The following is a 25,160-nucleotide window of genomic DNA, read 5'->3' as shown; positions in this document are numbered from 1 at the left end:
GAAGAAAGAGATGAGATGAAAAAGGTTCCTTATGCATCCACAGTTGGTAGCTTGATGTATGCCATGGTATGCACAAGGCCGGATATAGCTTACAAGTCTTTTGCAATGAAAGACATAGGACCGATAAAATAGATTCTTGGCATGAAGATCATACGTGACAAGAAGAAGGAGAAACTTTGGCTATCTCAGGAGAGATATGTTCAAAAGGTATTTGAGATATTCAACATGAACAACTCCAAACCTATTTATTCTCCACTTGCAGGCCACTTTAAACTAAGTTCTAAGCAGTGTCTTTCAAGTGATGAATAAAGAGATGAGATGAAAAATGTTCCTTATATATCCGCAATTGGTAGTTTGATGTATGTCATGGTTTGCACAAGACCGAATATAACTCATGCAGTTGGTGTGGTTAGTCGGTTCCTCTCCAATCCTGGTAAAGAACACTAGTCAATAGTGAAATGGATGCTTAGGTATCTCAAAGGTACTTCCGGTGTCAGCTTATGTTTTGGTCATAACAAACCTGTGCTGGATGGACACATAGATGCAGATATGGCTGGTGATGTCGATTCTAGAAAGTCCACATCAGGATACTTGATGAAGCTTATAGGGGAAGCAGTCTCATGGCAATCAAGGTTGCAAAAATGTGTTGCATTATCCACTGTAGAAGCTGAATATATTCCTCTTACTGAAGGGGGGAAAAAGTTGTTATGGATGAAGAAGTTCTTGCATGAACTTGGCCTAGTTCAAGAGAACTTTGTGTTACACTATGATAGTCAAAGTGCAATTCATCTCAGTAAGCATCATATTTTTCACTCTCAATCAAAGCACATTGAAGTTAAATATCAAATGGATTTGTGATGCTATGGAGATGAAGTCATTTATTGTTGAGAAAATTCATACCGATAACAATGTGTCAGACATGATGACCAAACCTCTACTAAAAAAGAAGTTTGAATTTTGCAGAAGGGAAACAGGCTTGTTAGAACCTCTTAAATTGAATCTTACATGTTGATCGCCAATACAGCGAATTCCTCACATGATGCGTGAGAGAGATTTGTTATGTGTAGTCCCATACCATGTAATGGTGGGACCACCATATTAATTGTCATGAGCTGCCTCTTTTAATTTAAATGTAGCTATATTATAGATGTAATAGAGAAAAAATAGAATAGAGAAGAGAAAAACAGGAGAAAGAGAGGAAGTTAAGACAGTTGAATTGACTATCTTCTTCCCTCGATTTCCAACTTTTTCACCATTAGATCGAGCTAATATTTTGACAGTAGCTTCTAGACACATTACTCTTCATTCTGAATGGTTGGATCGAAGATTGGTGGTGTGGAAGTTGGTCGTTTTAACATAAAACAAGGTTGTCAGTGTTGTGAGCTTTTCTCAAACATTTCTCTCTTTAATCTTATTGTATTTCAATAATAGGTTGTTCTTAATGATATCTATATATTGTAGCCCTTAGTTGAACCTAAAAAAGAATAGTTGTGAACTCATTATTTGTTAATAGTGGAAGTTTTTAAGTGGACTATGGTCCTGTGGTTTTTCCCGCATCATGTTTTCCACATAAAAATCTTGGTGTTGATTTGTGATTATTGCATTATTTTTGTTGATTGTTTGATTCTGATTTTAATTGCATAAAGAGAAAAAAGAATTGAAACTTGTGAATTTTAAATTGGTTCAGCCAAATTGATATCCAATTATTTGTTTCTAGTTTCTAAGCACTTTCTCTTCCTCTCCTTTTCCATCGTCTTTCCTTGTTTCCCAATTTTGACTGGAAGTTTAGAACACAACAGCATCAACTGCCCATCTTGTCTGATTTCGTGCCTGATTTGCTTTGTCCAATTAAAAATAACTGAGCCATTAGCCTCCTAGAGCAATCAAGTCAATGTCAATGAGATGAAGACACGAAGTTTCCTTCACACTTCACGGCAAGTCGGCAAGGGACAACCAATTCTATCTTCCTATTAACACATATGCAAGACCACGACCAAGATCCGTCCCTGTCATATTTTCTCTGCTTAACTTCGCATCTAAATAAAACTCTGAGAACTTAAAATTAAAACTTGCCTACTTTTGTAGAGAAACGGCGATGAAAGCCGAATTGATTAACCGAGCTGCAAATACAGCAGCGCGCCCAATCCCAGAGAGCTGCAAGTAGTATTGCATGCATGCAGAAAACAAAACCCTTGTGTTCAATTCCATATTGAAGCAAATGGAAGACGTTCCACAAAAATCTAATTTTACAAGACATGGAAAAGTTAAATAAGAATACGATCCTAGAAAAGAAGACTCGGAATAAATTATGGAAGTAATCATTCCAGTGGAAACGCCGGCTGAATGTTGCCGATCAGTTTCTTTGTTGCAAACCAGTTTCCACTAAAAAATTCATCTCAGATCCAGTGTTGACTCGGTTTATCCGATCATGTCCAGCACGCTTTTTTATATATATTTTTTTTTCAAGATTTTATAAGCACGCCCACGCAAACTCTTTATGCAAATAATTTCTTTGCACATACAAGAGTTTTTCTAGCATAGCAAACACTATTTAATTTCTATATCAATGATATTTTCTATCAATAACATTTTCACCAATTACTTGCTAACTTGCGTGGTGCAATCACAGCATGCCTCGTTAATTAAGGAGCATGAATTTATCTACTAATGATAAGATCTGTTCTCCATAAGAAAAATTTGAAGGCATATTCCTTGAGAAAAGAATTGCCTACAAATTACACGATCTTTTATTCCATTCTTCTATTCCTTTTTCGTCCCTTGTTTACCATTCAGTGTAAGCAAAAACAGCCTAACTTGTCTAGCTTAATAGCTAAGCCATATAATAAAGGAAGTAGGTCAATGTCAACGAGAATAAGGCATGGAATTTCCTTTACAGCTTCTGCTATTCCGTTCTTAATTTGTGAGTTGCAAGACCAAGATACATTTGTCATATATTTTTTCTGTCTTCGTCCAACTTTGCATTTGCATCGTACAAAACTCAACATTGAGAGCACTTGAGGTTCTTGAAAAAATAAAAATAAAAAATTGTCTGTGCTGTAAAGAAACAGTGAATATGGCAGCTGAATTGCTTGGCGGAAATGCTATTGGAGCAGTGTTCGGAGCGCTGCTAAAAGTAATTGAGAATGTGACAAAAAAAGCCCTCGTGTTCAAGACCAAATTGAAGCAGATACAAGAAACTCTAGAATCCAACATTCCAATTTTAAATGAAATCAAACAGTTGGATGAAGAATTGGATCGTAGAAATGAAGAGAATGAAAAAATAATGGAAGTGATCAGGAATGGCGAGACGCTCGTTCTTGAATGCTCAAAAATCCGTTGGTATCATTGTTGGAGAAGGCCAAAATACACAGACAAGCTCATCGAGTTAGAAAGATCAATCAACCAATTCTTTCAGACTGTTATGCCAGCGCAAATAGCAAGAGACGCCAGAAAAATTCTGTTGGAGGTAAGAGACCGCAAGGGTTCAGGTTCAAACGGAACGATTGATGGACGTGATGTCTCATGTGCAGTCCCAGAGTCTCTGGTGAATCCTGTTGGATTACAGGTGGCCATAGGAGAATTGAAGATGAAGCTGTTTAAGGATGGGGTGTCAATTGTTGTACTGTCTGCTCCTCCAGGCTGCGGAAAAACGACATTGGCAAGACTACTTTGTCATGATAAAGAAGTTGAAGGTATCGATTCAAAATAATCTGATGTGATCATGTGAATGGTTTCCTTTTTATCTAAGAATTTCTGCAAGTTCTTATTAGCAAGTCTCTGATATAGTTATGGATCTTTGGACAGAAAAATTCAAGGATAACATTTTTTATGTTATTGTGTCGAAAAACACCAACATGGAAGGCATTGTAAGGGCACTATTCAATCATAAAGGTCAAAAGCCCCCAAGTGATTTTCGAAGTGAAGAAGATATAGTCTACCGGTTGGAGCAATTTTTGAACAGCATTGGACCGAGTCCAATATTGTTGGTCCTGGATGATGTCTGGCCTGAATCAGAGTCGTTTCTTGAAAAGTTTATGTTCCAAATCAAAGATTACAAGATTTTGGTAACATCAAGATCTGTATTTCGAAGATATGGTTCTACATATGAATTAAAACCATTGAATTATGAAGATTCGTTGACTCTTTTCAGAAGCTCCGCATTCCTACCTCATCAGAGCCAGGACGTTCCAGATAAAAATGTTGTCAGCAAGGTGCCACTTTTTACCTTTGAGAAACAATATGTGTTACAAATTACTTTTCTATAGACTTCAGCTGTTGTTGAATCCCTAACTACCACCAAAAAGTGAAATATTCATTTTTTGCAGATTGTGAAAGGCTGCAAGGGGTTCCCACTGGCCCTTAGAGTGGTTGGCAGATCACTCTGTGGAGAGCCTGAAGAAATTTGGAAAACTAGAGCAATGGAGTTGTCTAAAGTTGGTTCTATTTTTGAATACACTGACCTGCTCAATTCTCTCCAGAAAAGTTTGGATACCTTAGATAACAAGGTTATCTTGAAGCAGTGCTTCATAGACCTATGTTCATTTCCAGAAGATCAAAGGATTCCTGTTAATGCCCTTGTTGATATGTGGATGGAATTGTACAATCTAGATGAAGAAGCATATGCTGTCGCCAAACTCCAGGAACTCTGCAACCGGAATCTAGTTGATCTTGTAGTCACAGGGTATGCTGCCGTGCCGACTGGCTCTCTTCTTCTTCAGACTTCATGTGACTATATATATTTTGTCATTTGATTTTTCTTTAACACAATTTTAAGCAAGCTGTTTATGGTTCTTAATGTTAATTGTAATCTATCTGATGGAGTTGCCTCTCTAGTTACTATATCCATCCTCGTATAGGAAAGCATGTATTATATATGTCTTTGTACGTGAAAATTCTGTAGTATATTCCCTAAGCAAATATTTTTTCTTCTTTCTCCAGGAACGTTGCTAGTGGCTGCTACAATCAGCAGTTCGCCATGCAACATGACCTTCTTAGAGAGCTAGCCATCTGTCAGAGCGACTCGGAGTCCATTGAGTGGAGAACAAGACTAATTCTGGAGATAAGTGCAAATAATGTTCCTGCCTGGTGGATGGAGCAGAAGCAGCCAAACATTAGTTGCCGCCTCTTGTCTATCTCCACAGGTAGTTCATGTCTCTTTACTTTCACACAATCCCTCGCGCACCTGCACATGAGGTATAGTTCATTTGCGTTATCTTCTTTTGATATGCCCTTTTGCATCATATGAAAGTGGGACATTTTTCGCAGATGAAAAGTTCTCTTCAAGTTGGTGCTTCATACAAGCACCTGAAGTTGAGGTTTTGGTTCTTAATGTTCGATCAAAGAACTACACCCTACCAGAGTTCGTAAAGAAAATGGAGAAGCTGAAAGTTTTGATAGTCGAGAACTACGGTTTCTTCCCAACTGAATTAAATAATTTCCTACTTCTTGGCTCCGTAACCAACTTGAAGAGAATCAGATTGGAGCATGTTTCAATTCCTCCCTTTGCCTTCACCTCAGTGAAGTTAGAGATTCTACAAAAGCTAACCTTGTATATGTGCAACATTAGTCAAGCTTTTAGTACTTCTACCATCCTGGTTTCAGAAGCATTGCCAAATATAATGGAAATCAACATTGAGTACAGCAATGATCTGATAGAATTGCCGGTTGAGATCTGTCGTCTTACCAAGCTAAAGAAACTCAGCATCATCAATTGTCATAATTTGGTTGCATTGCCTCAAGAAATCGGAAAGTTGGTTAATTTAGAGGTTCTAAGGCTTGGTTCCTGTATTGAATTGTTGGAGTTACCGAACACAATCGGGCGTCTCTGTAACTTGAGTGTTCTTGACATATCAGAGTGTTTAGAAATTGAAAGATTACCCGAAGAGATAGGCGAGCTGCAAAATCTAAGGCAGCTCCTTATGATGGGCTGCTCAAGCAACTGTGAGTTGCCACCATCAATCAAGAACCTAGAGCATTTGAAGGAAGTCGTCTGTGATGAAGAAACAGCCATTTTGTGGAAACCAATATTGCTTTTTTGCAAGAATTTGAGGATTAAGGTTCAGAAAGAAGAAGTCACCTTAAACTGGCTTTATAATCATCGTTTTTGACCGACTTTTGTTCTGAAATTGTTGTTGTTCTGCCTTTATTTTTAATTCCTTTGTAAAACCCTTCATCGTTTGTGAATTTTAAATTTTCTATTCCACTGTCATAGCTGGATTTGTTGGGTGGAAGCAGGGAGATTACCCTGAGTAGAAGAAAAGAAGTTGAAATATCCTGGATCAAGTGATTGTATTTTGTCACAGGGACAAATTTCATAAAGTTGTTGCCTGATTTGATTTATCTGGTTGCATGGTGACAATCATTAGCAAAATGAAGACAAATAATGTCCCAACCATTTTTATTATATGCAAATGAAAATAAATAATCTCCCACTTAGTACATAATAGAAGCTTAATTTAAGATATAAATCATGGCATGATTTATGCCCTTTGCTCTCAGTTTAGTGTGTATATATATACTAACTGAAGAGCTGCGTGTGTAAAGAGTACAGAGAGAACAGGATAGAAAGAGTTTAAGTGAAAGTGAGTTGAGTAGAGAAGAGTATTCTCCTTCTCCTTGTTTGTATTGTTTTTTTGATAGATTAATACAAATCAATAACTCCGTGGTGTAGGCAAGTTGTCGAACCATGTAAATTTGTGTGTGTTTGATTCCTGGAATGACCCAAAAACTAGTATCAAAGCTTATTCTTAAAAAAGAGGGTGTTTGATCCAAATCGAGAAATCAAAGTTCTTAAAATATATTTTTGAACATACCATTATGTAGGGGACGACCAGACAAATCCACTAGTGAAACTTAGGCGAAGAACCGATGCCCAGCATGTCGGAATATGCCTACACGTGTTGACTTCAAGACTGCCCACACGTACAGATGCGCCACACATGTTGCACGCTCTTTCTTCGCTCAAATACATCAATAGCCACAGCAGTAATTCTGCACGGCCATCAACCACGTCACTTGCCATGTCACTGACATGTCAGCAGTACACGTCATCTAAAAATCCACATAGATATGCCACGCCATCAATTGTGGGCTCGTATTGTTTACGTGTCTAACATGTCATCATTTTGATCTTTGATCCGGTGCGCTGTAGGCACTATTTCAACTGACACGCAACTTCATCTACACAATCCATTGGTTTAAAATTTGATTGATTGGATTTGAGCAGTCCAAAGTCTCATTTGGGTGATTTCAGGGATGTTTCCAACATTTCCAGACACAACCGTGAAGTCTGATTCTGCAAATTCTAACTCTAAAGTTAGTGAAAAATGACAGATGAAATAAAAGTTGCTGGAATTGAAAAATTTGATAGGACAGATTTTGGATATTGAAAAATACAAATGGAAGACTATCTATATGAGAAGAAAATTTATCTTCCTTTGCTGGGGAGCAAATCAGAGAATATGCAAGAAGAAGATTGGCTAATTCTTGATAGACAGGTTTTTAGCATTATCAGGCTATCCTTATCAATAAGAGTTGCTCACAATGTTATAAAAGAAAAATCCACTACAAGATTAATGAAAGCCTTGTCTGGGATGTATGAGAAGCCCTTGGCAAATAATAAAGTGCACTTGATGAAAAAGTTGTTCAACCTGAAAATGATAGAAGGCACCTCTGTTACAAAACATCTTCACAACTTCAATACCATCACAAATCAATTGTCATCTGTTGAGATTGAGTTTGATGATGAGATTTGAGCATTCATTTTGCTAGCTTCACTTCCAAGTAGTTAAGAAGGTATGAAAACAACAGTGAGTAACTCAACCAGAAAAGTCAAACTAAAATATGATGATATCCGAAATTTGATTTTGGCTGAAAAAGTACAAATGAAAAACTTAGGTAAAAGTTCAAGTTAAGGTTTAACTCTCAACATCAACACTCGAGGGAGGAGACAAGATAAAGGCTTATCCAGAGGCAAATCAAAATCAAGATACAGAAGTAAAAGCAAGACTGGACCCAGAAAGCAGGTTGAATGTTGGAATTATGGCAAACCTGGTCATTACATAAGGAGTTGCATAAAACCAGAAAAACTTGAAGCTGACTCTACAAATGCTACCACAGATGAGGTACAAGATGCTTTAATTCTTGTTGTACAGAGTCTAATTAATGATTGGATTCTTGATTCCGATGCTTCATTTCATTATACACCACACCACAAAATGATGCAAAACTATGTCATTGGAGATCACGATGTAGTCTATCTGGCTGATGGACAACTAATGGATATTATGGGTATAAGAGATGTGCAAATCAAGACAATGAATGGATCTATATAGAACTTATAAGACATGCTCATGGATTAAAGAAGAAAATGATCTCTATTAGACAACTTGATGATAGTGGTCATTCAATCCTTTTTCTAGAGGTATGTGGAAAGTATCGAAGGGAGCAATGGCTTTAGCTCGTAGAAAGAAAACCGACACCTTATATATGACCACAACATTTGCAGTCATTATTGCCTCTACTGAAGCAGAAAATCAGGCACACCTATGGTACTGTAGACTCGACCATATGAGTCAAACGGGGATGAAGATACTTTAGTCAAAAGAAAAGCTGCTAAAGTTAAAAAAAAAAATGGATCTAGATATTTGTGAAAGTTGTATTCTTGGAAAACAGAAGAAGCTCAGTTTCTTAAAGGTTGGCAAGACCTTAAAACCAAGAAAGCTAGAACTGGTACACACACATTTATGGGGACCTTCTCCAGTAGTATATCTTGGAGGTTTTTAGTATTATCTGACTTTCATTGATGATTTCAACATGAAGGTATGGGTATACTTTTTGAAAAATAAATCTGATATATTTGAAACATTCAAGAAATGGAAGGCTATGGTTGAGACTGAATCAAGTTTAAAGCCGAAATGCTTGGGATATGATAATGGAAGAGAATACATTAATGGAGGTTTCAAAGAGTATTGCACTGTCAATGGTATCAGAATGGAAAAGACCGTTCTAGGAACACTATAATAGAATGCAACTATTGAATGGATGAACAAGATCATCAATGAACGAAATTGAATGGATGAACAAGATCATCAATGAACGAATTAGAAGCATAAGGTTGCATTTAGGGTTACCTCAAACATTTTAGGCCAACGTAGTTCATACTGCAGTTTACTTGATCAACCGTGGACCATCAATTCCTTTGGAGTTCAGATTGCTCGAGGAAGTATGGAAGGAAAAAAAGTACAACTCTCTCATCTAAAGGTCTTTGGGTGTGTTTTTTATGTTCATATAGATTATGATGCTCGCAACAAGTTAGATGCCAAATCTAAAAAATGTTTCTTTATTGGCTATAAAGATGAAGAATTTGGATTTCAGTTCTGGGAAGATCAGAATAGAAAGATTATCAGAAGCATGAACGTGATCTTTAATGAGAAAGTTGTATGCAAAGATAAATCAAGTGTAGAAACAGATATGGCTGATTTAGATACAAGTCAAAAAAATCTGAATTCATAAGATTAGAAGGGTTTCTTGATGTTACCGAGCAGAATGAAAATCAAGAGTCTTTACAAGAAGATTCAAGCATATCTATACCAACTACTACACAAGAAGATATGGAGCCAAGTGAATTATATTTTGCTAACAGGTAGTGACGAACCGTAAAGTTATAAAGAATCATTACACGATGAAAACTCAAGTAAATGGGAGTTAGCCATGAAGGATGAGATGGATTCTTTATTGAAAAATAAGACCTAGGAGCTAAGCACACTACCTAAAGGAAAGAAAGCTTTGCAAAATAATTGGGTTTACAAAGTAAAGACTGAGCATGATGGAAGCAAACAGTTCAAGGCAAGACTTGTTGTAAAAGGGTTTTAATAAAAAAAAAAGAATTGACTGCTCTGAGATATTTTCTCCAATTGTGAATCTCACAACAATCAAAGTTGTTCTGGAGATAGTAACTATAGAAAATTTACATCTTGAATAACTAGATGTAAAAACAACATTTCCTCATGGTGACTTAAAGAAAGACATTTATATGCAACAACCAGAGAGGTTTGTAATACAAGAAAAGGAGAACCAAGTTTGCAAGCTAAAGAAAGCCTATACGATTTGAAACAAGCTCCAAGACAGTGGTACAAGAAGTTTGACAACTTTAAGTGTAGTTCGGGGTACACAAGATGTCAAGTTGATCATTATTGTTATGTCAAATATTTTGACAACTTTTACATCATTCTACTATTATATGTAGATGAAGATATAGCATTAAAGAGATTGACAAGTTGGAACAACAGTTGTCAAAACAATTTGAAATGAATGACCTGGGAGCTGCTAAACAAATACTTGCTATGAGAATCATCAGAGATAAAGATAAAGGCATGCTAAAACTTTCACAAACAGAGTATGTCAAGAAGGTTCTTAGTATGTTTAATATGAGTGATGCTAAACTAGTAAGTATACCTTTGGGAATCATTTCAAGTTAAGTAAACACTAGTCGCCAAAAAACTAAGCTGGAATGTGGATACATGGATAAGATTCCATACACCACAGCTATCGGCTCTTTGATGTATGTTATAGTTTGTATCAAACTAGATATTGCACATGCAGTGAAAGTTATAAGCCAATATATGAGTAATCCTGTAAAGCAGCATTGGAAGGCGGTAAAATAAATCATGAGATACTTAAAAGGTTCTTTGGAGACTTGTCTTGCCATCACAGGACATTGATCTATCAAGAGATGTTGATAGCAGAAAGAGCACTACAAGACATGTACACACTCTAGGAGTCACTGTTATTTCCTAGAGTTCTACCTTGCAAAAGATTGTCGCTCTTTCAACAACAGAAGCTAAATATGTTGCAACCTCAAAATCTATAAAAGAGATAGTATGACTACAAAGTTTCCTGAGAAAATTGGGCAAGATAAATGGGAAGGGTACTTTGTATAGCAATAGTCAGAAAAGTCTAAGTGCAATCTTCCTTACCAAGAATCCAACATTTCACTCCATAACTAAACATATTCAGATCAAATATCACTTTATCCGACAATTGTTAGACGATTAGCAACTAATGCTAGAAAAAGTCTATGGAAGCAAGAATCCAGCTGACATGTTAACCAAAGAAGTTACATTTGATAAATTAAAGTTAAGTGAAACTTCGGTTGGTCTTCAAAAATAAAAGATAATTTCATTGTTTGTCTCCAAGTGAGAGATCGTAAGCAAAGTAGAGACAAACAATGTTCCACCTCCACCATATGCAAGTGGGAATAACTAATTTCTCGCTTAGCAGATGATGAAAGCTTAATTTAAGATATAAATCATGGCATGATTTATGGCCTTTTCTCTCATCTTAGTGTGTGTATATATATATACTCAGTGAAGAACTGTTTGTGTAGAGACTACAAAGAGAACAAGATAGAAAGAGCTTAAGTGAAAGTGAGTTGAGTAGAGAAGAGTTTTCTCATCTTCCTTATTTGCATTTTTTTTTTGATAAATTAATATAAACTAATAGTTTTGTGGAGTAAGCAAGTTGTCGAACCACGTAAATTTATATGTGTTTAATTTCTAGAATGATCCAAAAACAATATCATTCATTCTGGGTAATACTACTAATGGATAATGTAACAGTTAGATAGAGGAAGAGTTTGACTTCAAATTAGAAAATTTTCAATGGATTAAGAAAGCAGCAATCCATAAATGATGGGATTGAAGCGTGTAGGCGTCAAGATCCTTCTCTGAACTATTTAATCCATTGATACCCAGAAAAATCTGCAACTCAGCAACAACAAATAAAGGTTAGTATCTCATTTCGAGGTAAAGGAAATATAAAATTATGATAACTCTGTTATGACTCAGACCATTGAAGAAGAAACAGGAAGTTATAAGATATATGCAGTCAGAAAAGAGAACTCTGGCTCCAACGACTTCGACAAACCCTGTCTAAATATGCCAAAAGAGTTAAAGCCTAGTGTCTAAATTGAGTGCTGGAAAATGTTGATCGCTCATGAGACTTGAGGAACAATCAACGAAGAGATAGAACAAGGCATTTCAGGACTTTCAGGCACCTTTCATTTAGAGTAAACAAACGGATAATATGCCATAGCACAACAGAAAAAATACAGGGACAGACGCAAAACTGAATAACGAACAGACTAGTTCGATCGGACGGCAGAGGGTGGACAACCCCTGACATCCAGAATTTGTACCAGTTTCCACCCTACATGAATCAGATCAAATCCCTCCGGTCACAGTGGTATGAAAGCTTATAATATGAACATGAAACGTAAAGAAGCATAGATTGTGAACTTTTCCGTGCTGTTGCCTATTCTGCACCTACTATATTCTACAACACGTTTCTTTTGAATTTGAACTCCTTACATCCATGTGCTCCATGGACAACATCTCGCAAGGGCATGCCGGAAGTACAACTGCGTAATGATTTGATTCCAATGCAAAAACTATCTCCCCATTGCTGTCAATATCAAGCTCGGATTCATAATCTAAGTCCATGTCCAGATTGTCTAACATAGATTGTCTAACATGCATCTATTAAGACCATGGGCTGATCAGACTCTTCAAAATGGCTGCCCATTGTCTTTTCATCCTTTAGGTCGGTGGGAAGATTCTTCAGAAACCACTCATGATTCCTGATTTCAGGAATGGTAATCCTGTGTTGCGTGTAAACATCCAAAAGCAGGAGTATTACCAGAAGATCACACAAACTTTAGTTCTACAAGTTTATTGCATCATAAATATATCATGCTTTGAATGATTTTTAAAACAATTTTAAGTATCCAACAAATGGAAAAGGAATCACTCACATTTGCAGGATCGGCATAAGAAACCCTTGAAATCAGGTGGCAACATTCTGGGTGTTATCTGAATGGAGTCCGGAATAGAATGCTAGACATTAAGAATTCTCTGCACAGAATCAACAAAATGTTCTTTCATAAAAGTAAATTACGTAACATCTGGGAGTTTAGCAAGTAACAGCAGGATCCATTTGGTGCCTGTATTGTCTTCCCAAAGTCTTTAGGTTCATCAGGATCATCAACGGGATATGATCCAACCAGCATCAAGTATAAGGTTACACCACACGACCAAACATCTGCAACCTTGCATTGCAGAACATCAAAACGGCGACTTGTTATACCATAAATGCAGCTGAACTGCATGTGTGTGTGTGTGAAGAAAAGAAAAGGGAGTAGAGAGGTAGAGAGAGAGACTTACAAGCTTGCCTACACAGGCTTAAAGCTCAAAGCATAGAGCACCATGGTAAAACTGTGTCCTCCTCAAATGAACACGTTCATCTAAAGCAAAATCAAGATGCGGCAAACACAGCTTAGGTTAAAGCACGAGGCACTGAAAACACAGCTATATCATCTTTACACAATTACAAATAAATTAATGGTTTTTGACCTTTGATCAACCATTGTTCCAAGGTAACTATATTTACCATGCACAAGACCATCCACTAGCCAATAGTCAGTGCCATCCAAGCGGCACAGAATCAAATCCTGTTGACAACTGGAATACCTTGTTAAGTAACCACCTGCTAGATGCCAAAAAGAAAAAAAACAAGCATACTAATTGAATTAAAGCATGCCCAAGTCGTGCAAGAGCTGCGGGTATTGCTAGTGAAAGGGGAAGCAAAGCAAAACTTCCTCCATGAACCGAAAAATGGGATATTGACATTCAACATTTACTGCCAGCCTTCAAAGGGGACAAGTTCATGCATAAATATTGAAGGTCGGGATTGCTTCTAGAGTACCTTCCAGTTACCTTTCTAAAATAACATGAACAACATAGTGTTTTTAACACGAATCTCTCAAGCATCTCCCAATAAACTAAATAATAAATTTAAAAATTAAGTTTGATAAAACCCTAATCTAGAGACAATCATTTAAAAATTTTAAATATATAAATAATATCATAAAATCAATTAATTTTTAATAAGTCAATACATCAACTTTATCTTTGTAAATAAAAATTATTTTACCAAAAAAATTTCATGTTAATTCTTTAACTTACTCTTGAAATTTGCAGTTCAAAAAAATATAACACAATCTTCTTTGGTAAACCTTAATAAACTTATTTTAGCTACAATAAATTTAAACTAGTAATCAACAAATATAAATTCAATAATAAAATAAATTTTTAAATAATATATAATATATAGGCCAAAAAAATATAAATTAAAAATAATTATTTAATATTAAAAAATAAATAAAATAAGATAATAAAAACAAGATTTTCATTCTAAATTTTTTTATACAATTTAAATTTTTAATTTTTATATCTTTTTAATAAATCTAAGTTCTGAGTTCAAATATTTTACCATCTTTTATCAAAATGAGTTACCGAAGTTTGTTGATTTCAAATACTTTACTGAAGTTACCATGTAGCAGAAGGCCGGCCTAGCACCACCAACTGCTAATTGTTGATGTTATTAGCTTTATTCATGACATGGCTTGGTATTATTAAGGACAACCCCACGTGGATTAGCATTCTTAATTTTGTAATTTTTGTGCTTAAATCACATGATCAAATTAAAATTATTATTATTATTATTAATTGCCATTAGTTATTGCCTAAAAGGTCGAGCAATCTTTCATTTAAGCACCAACGCCTCCTGATCATGCATCACGCACGTCAACGATTTGGGGTGGGTTGTAAGAATGTATTTAGAATATTTTTTAAAATATTTTTTATTTAAAAATATATTAAAATAATATTCTTTTTATTTTTAAAAATTATTTTTAATATCAATACATCAGAATGATATAAAAAAATAAAAAAACTTAATTTAAAAAAAATAAAAAATTAATTTAAAAAAAAATACTTTTAAAATGAAAAAAAAAACAGGATTTTAAAAGAATTATTGCCGGTGGTATGTAGTGTTATAACTATATATGTCATGTTGAATGGTGATGAAGAAAAATAAGATTAATTTTGTTTGATTTTTCAAGAAAAAAATAATAATTTTCTTAATTATAGTACTAACCTTTGGTTTCTCTTGTTAACTTTATTTGATGTTAATTATTTTTTTAATTTTTAATTTTAATTTTGTGTCATTCTTTTTACTAATTTATGAATTTCATAAAAAATAAAATATTTATAATGTCTCTAATTAATCTATTCAGAAACTAATGTTCAAAATAAAGACAAAGTTTGGGGGGGGAAATGGTATAAATGAGAAAAACATCTAAAAAATATTCAATTGATTGATTTTTTATAATACAAACTCTTTAATAGAAAAAATAAAAGAATATAAGGACTCAAATGAAAAAAATGCAAGCACCCAAATGAAAAAATAAACGACTGCAAGCACTCAAATGAAAAAAAAAAATTCAACCAAAACAAAAATCAATTTTGTAACCAGTAAGTCTCATGAAATGCTTGATAACTGAGACTCATTTTTTATACCAACTATCCTACAACGATTTTTAAGCATGTTCTAATAAAATGCTTCAATAAAAAAAAATTAAAAAAAAGAAATGCTTGATAACTGAGACTCATTTTTTGTACGAACTAGCCTACATCAACGATTTTTAATCAGGTTCTAATAAAATGCTTCAATAAAAAAATTTAAAAAAAAACCCTTTGAATAGAAAAATATAATCACATGACTTCAATAGAAAATCAACAAGTACATGCATGGATCATCTTCAATTTGGTCCTGGAAAAGAAAGAACTCACTAAAATCACAACGATTAATAGGGTTAATAGAGAAATTGTCATAAACATTTTTTTTATGGCATGAAAAATATAATACCAATTTAAATTGTAAAACTATAAATATTTATTTATATATGATTTGTGCAAATAACAAGCAGCTTCGTCAACAAAGATGTGGTGTATTTGTTCTTGATGGTAAAATTTTATTATGCAATATCTAAAAAAAGTTATATAGATGTGTTTGGTAAAACTCTGCGTCCAAAAATTAATATTAAAAATAGCATTTACAATTATGTTTCCTTATTAATTAACACCAGTTCCAATCCTTGCTTCAAATACATGATTATATGTAGTAATAGTTTTATCAAATAATATTTTATTTTTAGATATTATTATATTTTTAAAAAAATTAAATATTATTTGTTGTACATCATGAATATCAAGAAGAAATGGTAAATTCATGTTAACGTGCAAAGTGAACTCTGATGACATGCAGATTTTTTTATTTCTATTTTTTTGGGGTGTGTTCTTTGATGCTGTAGGATTTTTAACTTGTGAAAATGGAAAGATGATATAAAAACAGATTTTAGCAATAACTTCCCGTTTATGATATCTTATTATTTTGCTGGTGTCCCTCCAAAGTCCAAGCTATGCATCTGCTGCTCATTCAATGTTGAACAACAGTAGGGGTTTTTCTAAAACAAATTTTATGCATTCTCTCTTGTGCATTTGAAATACCAAAAAAGTGACTCTCTTCAGTCTTCATCATTTTTTTAGGATTTTTCAAGGCAGCTGCTGTCATTTTGTGCTGCTGTGCATGCTTGAAGTTTTTGTAGAAACATGGTGGTTTTAGCAAATTATGTAGCCTGTCTCCTCAGCGTCAAGAATTCGTTGTGGGTGGCTCAAATGACCAGGACAGAGGAACACCTTAAAAGTTAGGGGAAAGTTATTTTAATTTCCCATCTTATAATCTGGTATGGGGGATTATCAATAGTGTGAACTTTTTAAGTTTTTTCTGGTTTGTCAAGCAACTTTGGACCCACATAAGGGAGAAGAATTTGCAAGATCCGAGTGATAGACGGAATATAAATTGTGACAAGCCATTGCAGGCTCTTTTCGGTGTCGATTCCATCAAAATGTTTCAAATGATCAGTTGTGAGTTATGAGTAAATCAACGGGGACTTTGTACGCATTTACATGATTCCTGAACATCGTAATCTTTGTTAATCTTAAGGTGATAACATCTCAGAGGAAGGTGAGCCAAACAGGAAAGAGAAGCATATGGGAGGAAATTCAGGCTTTCTTGCCCCACTTTAACATTCAAATGCTTTAATAAAGCTCCTTGGTACTGGAAAAAGTTCATTATCACGATCTGATGTTGTCAAGAGAATTTGGGAATGCATAAAGCAAAACAATCTCCAGGTATGTGGTTACTGTGCTCAGTGAAATCTTATGTCATAATTTCATAGTTGTTGGTGGCGTATGCTAATAAATGAAGAAAAGGCCTGTGTTTTCAAACACCTACTGCTGCACAGGTATAACTTAACCATTAAAGACGATTCCAGCTGCCAAAACTGATGTGAATCACACCATTCATGCTCATTTAAATCCATCTCCGGGGATGCAGACAGGATTGCTAGGCTTTGCAAAACAAAATGGCATATATAATCTGTATAGGATGGGGTAGTGGTAACTGGAGATATGAAAAGGTCTTACCAAGGAAATTATTAGATTGATAAGGGCAGCCCAGATGGTTTGCACTGAAAATTGGACCTTGACTTGTCTGCAGAGCAAATAGCAACAAGTTGAGAAGATAAGATCGAGAGAGTCAATTAGCATGTCAGCAGCGTCATTTCCACTGTTTTGACCATCTATAACCTTATCAGGGGCCACTGCGTCTATAATGGACTTCTTGATGGTGATAATGTAGTATCGTGCCCACTTTTCTCATTCCTAATTATTCTTAAAGATAAACTCTGCATGATAGTCAGGAATTGGTTTTCCATCGTGTTCAGATTTCACACCTTCTTCAAGTATGGCTCCAACTCTGTTTTCAGTGGCTTGCAAATTGGATGGAATATATGTGAAAGAAAGCATTCCCTTCAGAATTCAAAGCATCGTGGCTTGATCTTGTAGTTACTATGGAGACAAACTACTGGACAAAGAAACTTGGACACGGTGCTGTTTTATGATCTTTTGATATTGATTTCGAACTGTGCCTAAACTGTGCCTCAAACCATTTTCTGTTTGATTGGAGGATCCATCTGACAAGAGGAGAATACTATGTGATGTGAAGCTGAAAGAACTCTTTGACATTGACTGCTCCAAAACTCTTTTCCGTTCATTCTGTGAAGGCCTAACAGCGAGATGCTCGTGATTAATTTACAGGCAACAAGGTCCACCAACAGTCGCATGTATTTGCCTGTTCATAGGAGCAATAAGAACGCCATTTTCAAATTTTCAGGTTGCAGTTGTGGACTTCTTCTTGTTTGTTTTCTGAGGTGGGGTGGCAGGATTCAGCAGCATTTTCGAATTTTGAATCCCTTCTGGGCTGATTGGTTTGAGCCCTCTGAGACTTCATGGCATCTTTCTTAGACTATAGTAGTGAGTATTATATATTATTAAGGAGTTCCTGCCACCATTGCTAGCAATAGACATCTCAAATAGGGGAAGAATTTCCCCTTTTTTTTTAAGTAAATTTTCTGGATGGCTATTAACCTCGGTTCTTCTTGACAAAACTGAGGGAATATTAAATTTAATTATTGTTTTTAAAAATAATTTTTATTTGAAAATATATTAAAATAATATTTTTTTTATTTTTTTATTTTTAATATCAATATGCTAAAAACACTTTAAATAAATTAACATAAAGTAAAAAAAAATATAAAAACATTTTCTAACTACAAAAACAAATAACTTGAGATTCTCGGGAAGCTACAATGTCCATTGGAATTTTAGAGATCACCATGGATAGAGTAAATTGATTCCAGAAATAGCAGGAAAGAAAAAAGAATTGCTACATTATTATCTTTTAAATGTTTTTTTTTTCATTTTGGACTCTTGTATTTATCAATTTCTTAGTTGATTGATTGAGGGAAAAAAAGAAAAAAAAAAAAAAAACCCGGGTCTCCTATACTCTAACCGCTAGACGACAAGGGAGAATTTATAAAGTGGAGCCATTACTGTATTTTCACTTTCTCTTTCCTCCTTTCGTTTTTAAATAAGAATTTGGTTTGAAGAATATTATCTTAAAGACAACCGATACCTCGCACCACCTCTTACCTTTCATAACTATAGCTTGTCCTAGCCACATTGGCGCCGTTTGGGGTTTGCATCGTGTTTTATAAAAATTTAAATTTTATTTTATTTGTATTGATTATATATATATATATACATATATATATATATTAAAATTATTTTAATGTATTGATATTAAAAATAATTTTTAAAAATAAAAAATATACTATTTTAATATATTTTTAAATAAAAATATTTTAAAAACAATCATACACTCTTAAAATCCCTTACAAAATAATTAAAACTAACCTATTATTAGTGTACTATCCATGATTAATGTAAATAAAATAATATTTAAATAATTATAAACTTTTTATTATTGTTATTAAATGATAGTTTAAACTTAAAAAATCACATCTTAGTTTAAAATTTAAATAATATCATATGAAAATTTTTATAATATAACTTTACAGGCTATATATATCAAAAATAAAAAAATCAATAATTAAAAAAAATAAAATAAATTAATAAAAATCAAAATATCAAATTTATAAATTGAGTTATGAATTCAACTGAAGTAAATTAGTTTTTATATATATTTTATTACATGAAAAAAATAAAAAAAATCAATTTATAATTAATTTAACACTTAATGATAAAAATAAAAAAAATCAATACTAAATTAAAAAATTAAAAAATAATCCAAAGATAAAAATAAAATAAAAATTAACATTTAACTTGGTTAATTGTTCATCATATTAACTTTGTTAACTGTTTATATTTAACTAACCCATGTTTTTTTTTTTATCTATTCTTAGAATCTAGATAAAGACAATACACACACACCAATATTTTAATATCCACCCTTTAAATTCTGACCACTCGACAACATGTGAGCACGCTAACCTGTGGAATCTGACTTCGAAATAATATTCACAAAACTGATTAATTTATGGCATACGAGATAGCATCCATCGTTTTATTTATTTATTTTTAATTATTGCAAGAATAATTAAAAATAAATTGTTCTTTATACATTATACAGAGAAAGAGAGTAAAACCGAGGGTTATAATGTGTATTGAAACTTGCCAGCATAAAGTGTTTGTTCAGAGGATTCAAAGTAGACAATGAAGCTTCTTCTTTTTTTCACTAAATTTTTAGTGTTTAGTTTCCATCTCAGATAAAAATAAATAAAAATAATGAGAAAAAATATTTTATGTTAAAGAGATAGAGAAAAAAATATAAAATAAACATGTTTTCTAGATAATCTTAAAATAACTTTTTATATTTTTAAAATATAAAAATATATTATTTTTTATCTTGAGATATTAAGCAAAATACCAATCATACACTACTTCTACGTGTGTGTGTGTGTGTGGAGTTTTTAAAAAAATCTCATTAAATTTCAATCTTGCAATCAATCTTTAATTACAACAGGTTATAGATTAAAGAGCCACATGTCGGTAAAATAATAAAAAAATATTTAGTTTAGGATTAAAAAAAAATTGTGATTTTAAATTTAAATTATATGATTATTAATATAATAATTATTAAAAATTTATGTAATTATTAATTTTAAAATTAATAAAATTAATTAAAATATATACAAGCTGATCATACACAGACCGCAGGAAACTAAGGTGATGGCTGGGAGCTTTTTCACCTACCTATCATACAATTTTTACTTCGAGACATGATGAATGAAGGGCAGGAGTAAGTCTTCATCTGTCACCTCCATTCAATCACCGAAACGCAGCAATGGATGTTGATGGATTCAGCTCAATAGAGTCTAGTATCACATGGCGGCACATAGACTGTATTAGGTTTCACAAGATCTTCTCGTCTATCTTAATTAAAAAAAAAAAAAATAGAGAATGCTTAGTTAGCTATTAGAATTCCTTCATAAGCCACACGGCCAAAAGGATTGATTATGTTTTTTCAGTTGATTAAGAATATAATAGTGATTATTTTTTTAAATAATATATATATATATATATATTATTTTAACACATTAAAAAATTTAAAATATTTTTTGAAAAAATATAAATCATAATATTCTCAAGCCGAAAAAAGCACAGAGCCGGTGGTTGCAAATCATTGTCATGTTGCATGAAAAGGCATCTGCTTCGTTGTCTTTTAAACAAAAAAATAATGAAAAACCAGTGCAAAAATCTAAAAAGAAAAGGAATCTTATCAGCAATGAAGATAAAGGGAGAGCCGATGCGTGCGAGCTCAAGTCCTTACAATTTACTGATTTATATCACATGTTGTAAACTCTTAGGATACGTGTCGGTTGCATCAGCAAGATTATTTCGAAACAGAGCGATCGAGAAATCAACGGCTTGTCCTTTAATGTTTCCCTGTGTCACTTCCTGAAGAAACTACACCGTCCTTGGGCAAGCGGTGACGGACAGAAGAGGGTCACCGCTCATCGAAAGTTGATTGCAACGTGGCGCTGTTTGGCTGGTGGTTACTACCGACTGTACAAAACAAATCAGGGCCATGCCTGCCATGTTTTCACTTGGGTGCGCTTATCGCAGAGAATCTTCACACGACTAGCATAACTTCTTGTTGTGATTTTTATCTCCCTTTTTGACTATTATCTCTTTAGTGGGCCCTTTGAGTTTCATGGGGGCATTTATTTTTTAATTATTAATGTTAGGGTAAATTTAGATATTTATTGTTTAATTTTTTAAAATTTTAAAATTAATAACAACGTAAATTTTTAATAATTATATAATTTTTAATTTAAAAAAAACAAACTTAGAACATGTTTTTTCTTGGAAGAGATGAGTAGAAATTGAAAAAATAAATAAATAAATAAAATATTTTTATGGTTTTTGTGAGTTTAAATGTAGTTTTTTTTATATAATCTATATTTTAAAATTATTACGGTGGGGCACTCGAGAAAAATATAAACGAGGGAGTTTTAAGATAAGAGTTCTTTTGTGTTTTGGGATGACGGGAGATGAGATCGACTACATGGGGGCATTACTGACATTGTGCTTTGAGGAGACTGACAATGTTGACACGGTTGTCTGTCTCTTAACACTTTTTGACATTTTTATCGAAGTTGTGAATGATGATGGCTTTGCCGAGGTAACGCTTAAACTTTAATGTGGCAAAACAGCATATGAGATATGTGAAATTCGTCCTTTTCTTGTTTTATGAAATAATAATAATAATAATAACGAAAAGAAAGAAATTTTTGTCGTTAAAATACTAGTTGGAGCTTTTTTTTGCATTTCATTTTATTTTTGGGTGTTTTTGGAAGTGTAATTAAATCATGTTTTTAAAAAATTTTAATTTTTTTAGTTTTAAAGTAGTTTTTTTAGTATTTTTTATCATTTTAATGTATTGTTATTAAAAATAAATTATTTAAAAAAGGAAAAAAAACAACAAAACCGTAAATATGGTGATTTTCTTTTCTTGTAATTGTTTATACTATCAATAGGACATAGAATAGTTCTTTGTTCTGCTTGTTCATTATTTCCTATCTTCTTCTTTTTTACTTTAAACGAAAAAATTAGAATTTGATTTTTCAAGAAAATATTAATATTAATTAAGCTACAAATCGTTGACTATTTGATAGATAATAATAGATTATTATTAGATGACTCTACCCATCTCCTTTTTGTTGGAATTTAGTTAATATTTTGAAGTGAGTTTCAACTTACTTTATGTTGAAATATGATTGTGTTTAATTTAAATTAATTAATTTATATATTTTTAGATTTTTTTAATGTACTAATGTTAAAAATAAATTAATATATATATATATATCATTTTTTTAAATAAAAAATATTTTAAAAAATAATACTCCTGTATTTTTAAATGTTATCTTTCCCTAACAATGATGCCCATGGTTTAGGGTTGCAAACCCTTTTTTTAAAATTATAATATTTAGGTATTTATGATATACGGGGGAGTTCGGATAAGCATGATGAATGTGTAGTGACTCAAACTTTATACACAGGATTCTTCCGTATTAGGAAGAAAGACAAATGCTTGTATTTTGTGTTCTTTAAAGGACAAATATTAAGGAATTCACCCACACTAATCAACCTCACAATCATGGAAAAAACAATTATAAAAAATGTTTTTTTTAAATAACTATATGAAAAGATGTGCCCATCTCTTTTAGGTTATCAAAATTTTGATTATTCAGGTTTTCAGTAGCGTCATTAGTATTTGTAGGTATTTGAAAGTGTAGTAATATTTATTTTTTAAAGTATTTTTTATTTTAAATTAAATTAAATTAATATTTTTTATTTTAAAATAAATTAAATTAATATTTTTAATATCAATATACCAAAATAATCTAAAAATATTAAAAATATATTAATTTAAAATAAAATTAAAAAATTAAAAAAATACTATCAAATCACAATGCTAAACGAATTTCTTTAACATTGCATATTTTTCATTGAAATTTCAGTAATTTTAATGTTATTTATGACATCTAAGTGAATCATAAGATTTTGATAATATATTTATATATTGTAAATTACTAATATAGTCATTAAGAGTACTAAAAGTATCATATTTCAAAATCTATTAGTCTTGATAATATATTTATATATTGTAAATTCTTAATATAGTCATTAAGAGTACTAAAAGTATCATATTTCAAAATCTATTAGTCTTGTTATGCAATAATACTAAAAATTATTTTAGATAATATTTAAGAATATAAAAAATTATTGTTTTTTTACTTGAAAATATATTAAAATAATATTTTATTTTTTAAAATTAATTTTTAATATCAAGATACCAAAACGATTCAATTTTTAAAAAAAATTAATTTAAAGTAAAAAAAATAAAAATTTTCAATAACACTTTTAAATATTTAAAGTTTTTTTTAAATTATGAAAAATATTGAATATGATTTAAAAAAAAGAAGAAGAAGAAGAAGCATGGGATGCTCAATATATATAAGACAGGAACGAATATTTTATCAATGATTTTTTTTCTTTACGTCACTTTTTAAGAAATCTCATAGGATCTGCAAAGTGGATTTTGATGAGATTTTCTAAAAAGCGGCAGAGGAAGAATTTTCATGTAAATCTTGGTTGCTAATGCTAACAATCAATCCATCATTATAAAGGTTATCGTTTGACAATGAAGGCTACAAAACCTTCGAAAAATGAAAATATATAATAATTATAATTTTTTTATATATCATTTGTTCCTCGGAGAAAGCATTAAACTATTAATTTTAGAAATCCATACATAATAATAATAATAATTAAAACAAGTAAATTGTCTGTATTTTTCTAATAAAAGGACAACTTTGGAAAACATAAACAACAATAAATTTCTTACCTAAAGCGACTTTATGTCTCCTTTTTTTTTTTTTTTCAAAGATACCTTAACCTCACCTCACCCCACCCAAAAATAAAATCTCATACCAAAGTAATTCCTTCTCATTTGCTGATAAATTTACCTTTACCATATAGAAATGCTAATTAATTAATGACCACAAGTCGCCGCGTTTGAAGATTCTTAATTCCATAAACCACCAAACTCGCATCCACTCATCACTCTCCTCTTAAATATTTTGCTTCTATTCTTAGTGCAAAGTTTTTCAATGTTATCCTCATAAGTTCCAAATAGTATTTCGTGATCCTTAATCATTAAGAATTTATTTGTTTTTATATTTTAAAAATATTTTAAAAAACTAAAATTTTTTAATTTGTTCACTTTAAATTAATATTTTTTTGTATTTTTATATTGTTTTGATGTGTTAATGTTAAAAATAAATTTTTAAAAATAAAAAAAATAATCATTACTATACCAAATAAATACGTAGCCACCATGAATTACTTGTAGAACCTAAAACGTTAACATTATCATGAATTTCACATAGAAGGTTAAGAACTTAGCCACGTATGATCTAGCTGTCTGAGAATTATTGAAGGAAACCTTTGCAGAAATGGCACACAATTACAATTTTCTACCTTTCAGACAGTAAGCGATTATATGGCATCGTACGAATTTATGAAGAAAAAAGGATAATAAAAAAAATGAAAATCGTAAAGATGGGAAATTCTAGACCGTGAGGGTAAAATTGAATCATTACTGAATCTATAAAGACAAAAATATAATTCACCTAGTTTTTCCTCTACAAGGCCACCGAGTCAACCGAGTTGACTCAAATTTATGCGACTACCCGTAGGTGAGTGAGTAACCGAATCTTAGCGTCTTTGAATCTGAATTTTTGCCCCTTGTCTATATAAGGACATGGGTTGTCT

General features: G+C 32.3%; 1 protein-coding gene and 1 long non-coding RNA gene across 2 annotated transcripts; one reads left to right on the top strand and one right to left on the bottom strand.

The window, feature by feature from the left end:
* Window positions 1–2,859: 2,859 nt before the first annotated feature.
* On the top strand, window positions 2,860–6,339 carry LOC105135846 (probable disease resistance protein At5g66900). The gene is given in 6 exon segments (XM_011040916.1): window positions 2,860–2,955; window positions 2,957–3,692; window positions 3,805–4,211; window positions 4,326–4,681; window positions 4,939–5,141; window positions 5,266–6,339. Coding segments are annotated over 6 exon segments (2,640 nt in total). The 3' UTR covers window positions 6,108–6,339.
* A 5,697-nt stretch (window positions 6,340–12,036) lies between these two features.
* LOC105135845 (uncharacterized) lies at window positions 12,037–13,684 on the bottom strand. The gene is made up of 3 exons (XR_844264.1): window positions 13,221–13,684; window positions 12,812–13,105; window positions 12,037–12,658 (listed from the first exon to the last, which is right to left on the bottom strand). It is a non-coding gene; the product is annotated as an uncharacterized LOC105135845 (long non-coding RNA).
* Window positions 13,685–25,160: the final 11,476 nt, after the last annotated feature.

Source organism: Populus euphratica, unplaced genomic scaffold, assembly GCF_000495115.2.
Source record: "Populus euphratica unplaced genomic scaffold, PopEup_1.0 scaffold234.1, whole genome shotgun sequence".
In the NCBI taxonomy this organism is placed as follows: Eukaryota; Viridiplantae; Streptophyta; class Magnoliopsida; order Malpighiales; family Salicaceae; genus Populus; species Populus euphratica.
The sequence above is the reverse complement of the archived record's forward strand: the minus strand, read 5'-3'. Positions and strand labels throughout refer to the sequence as shown.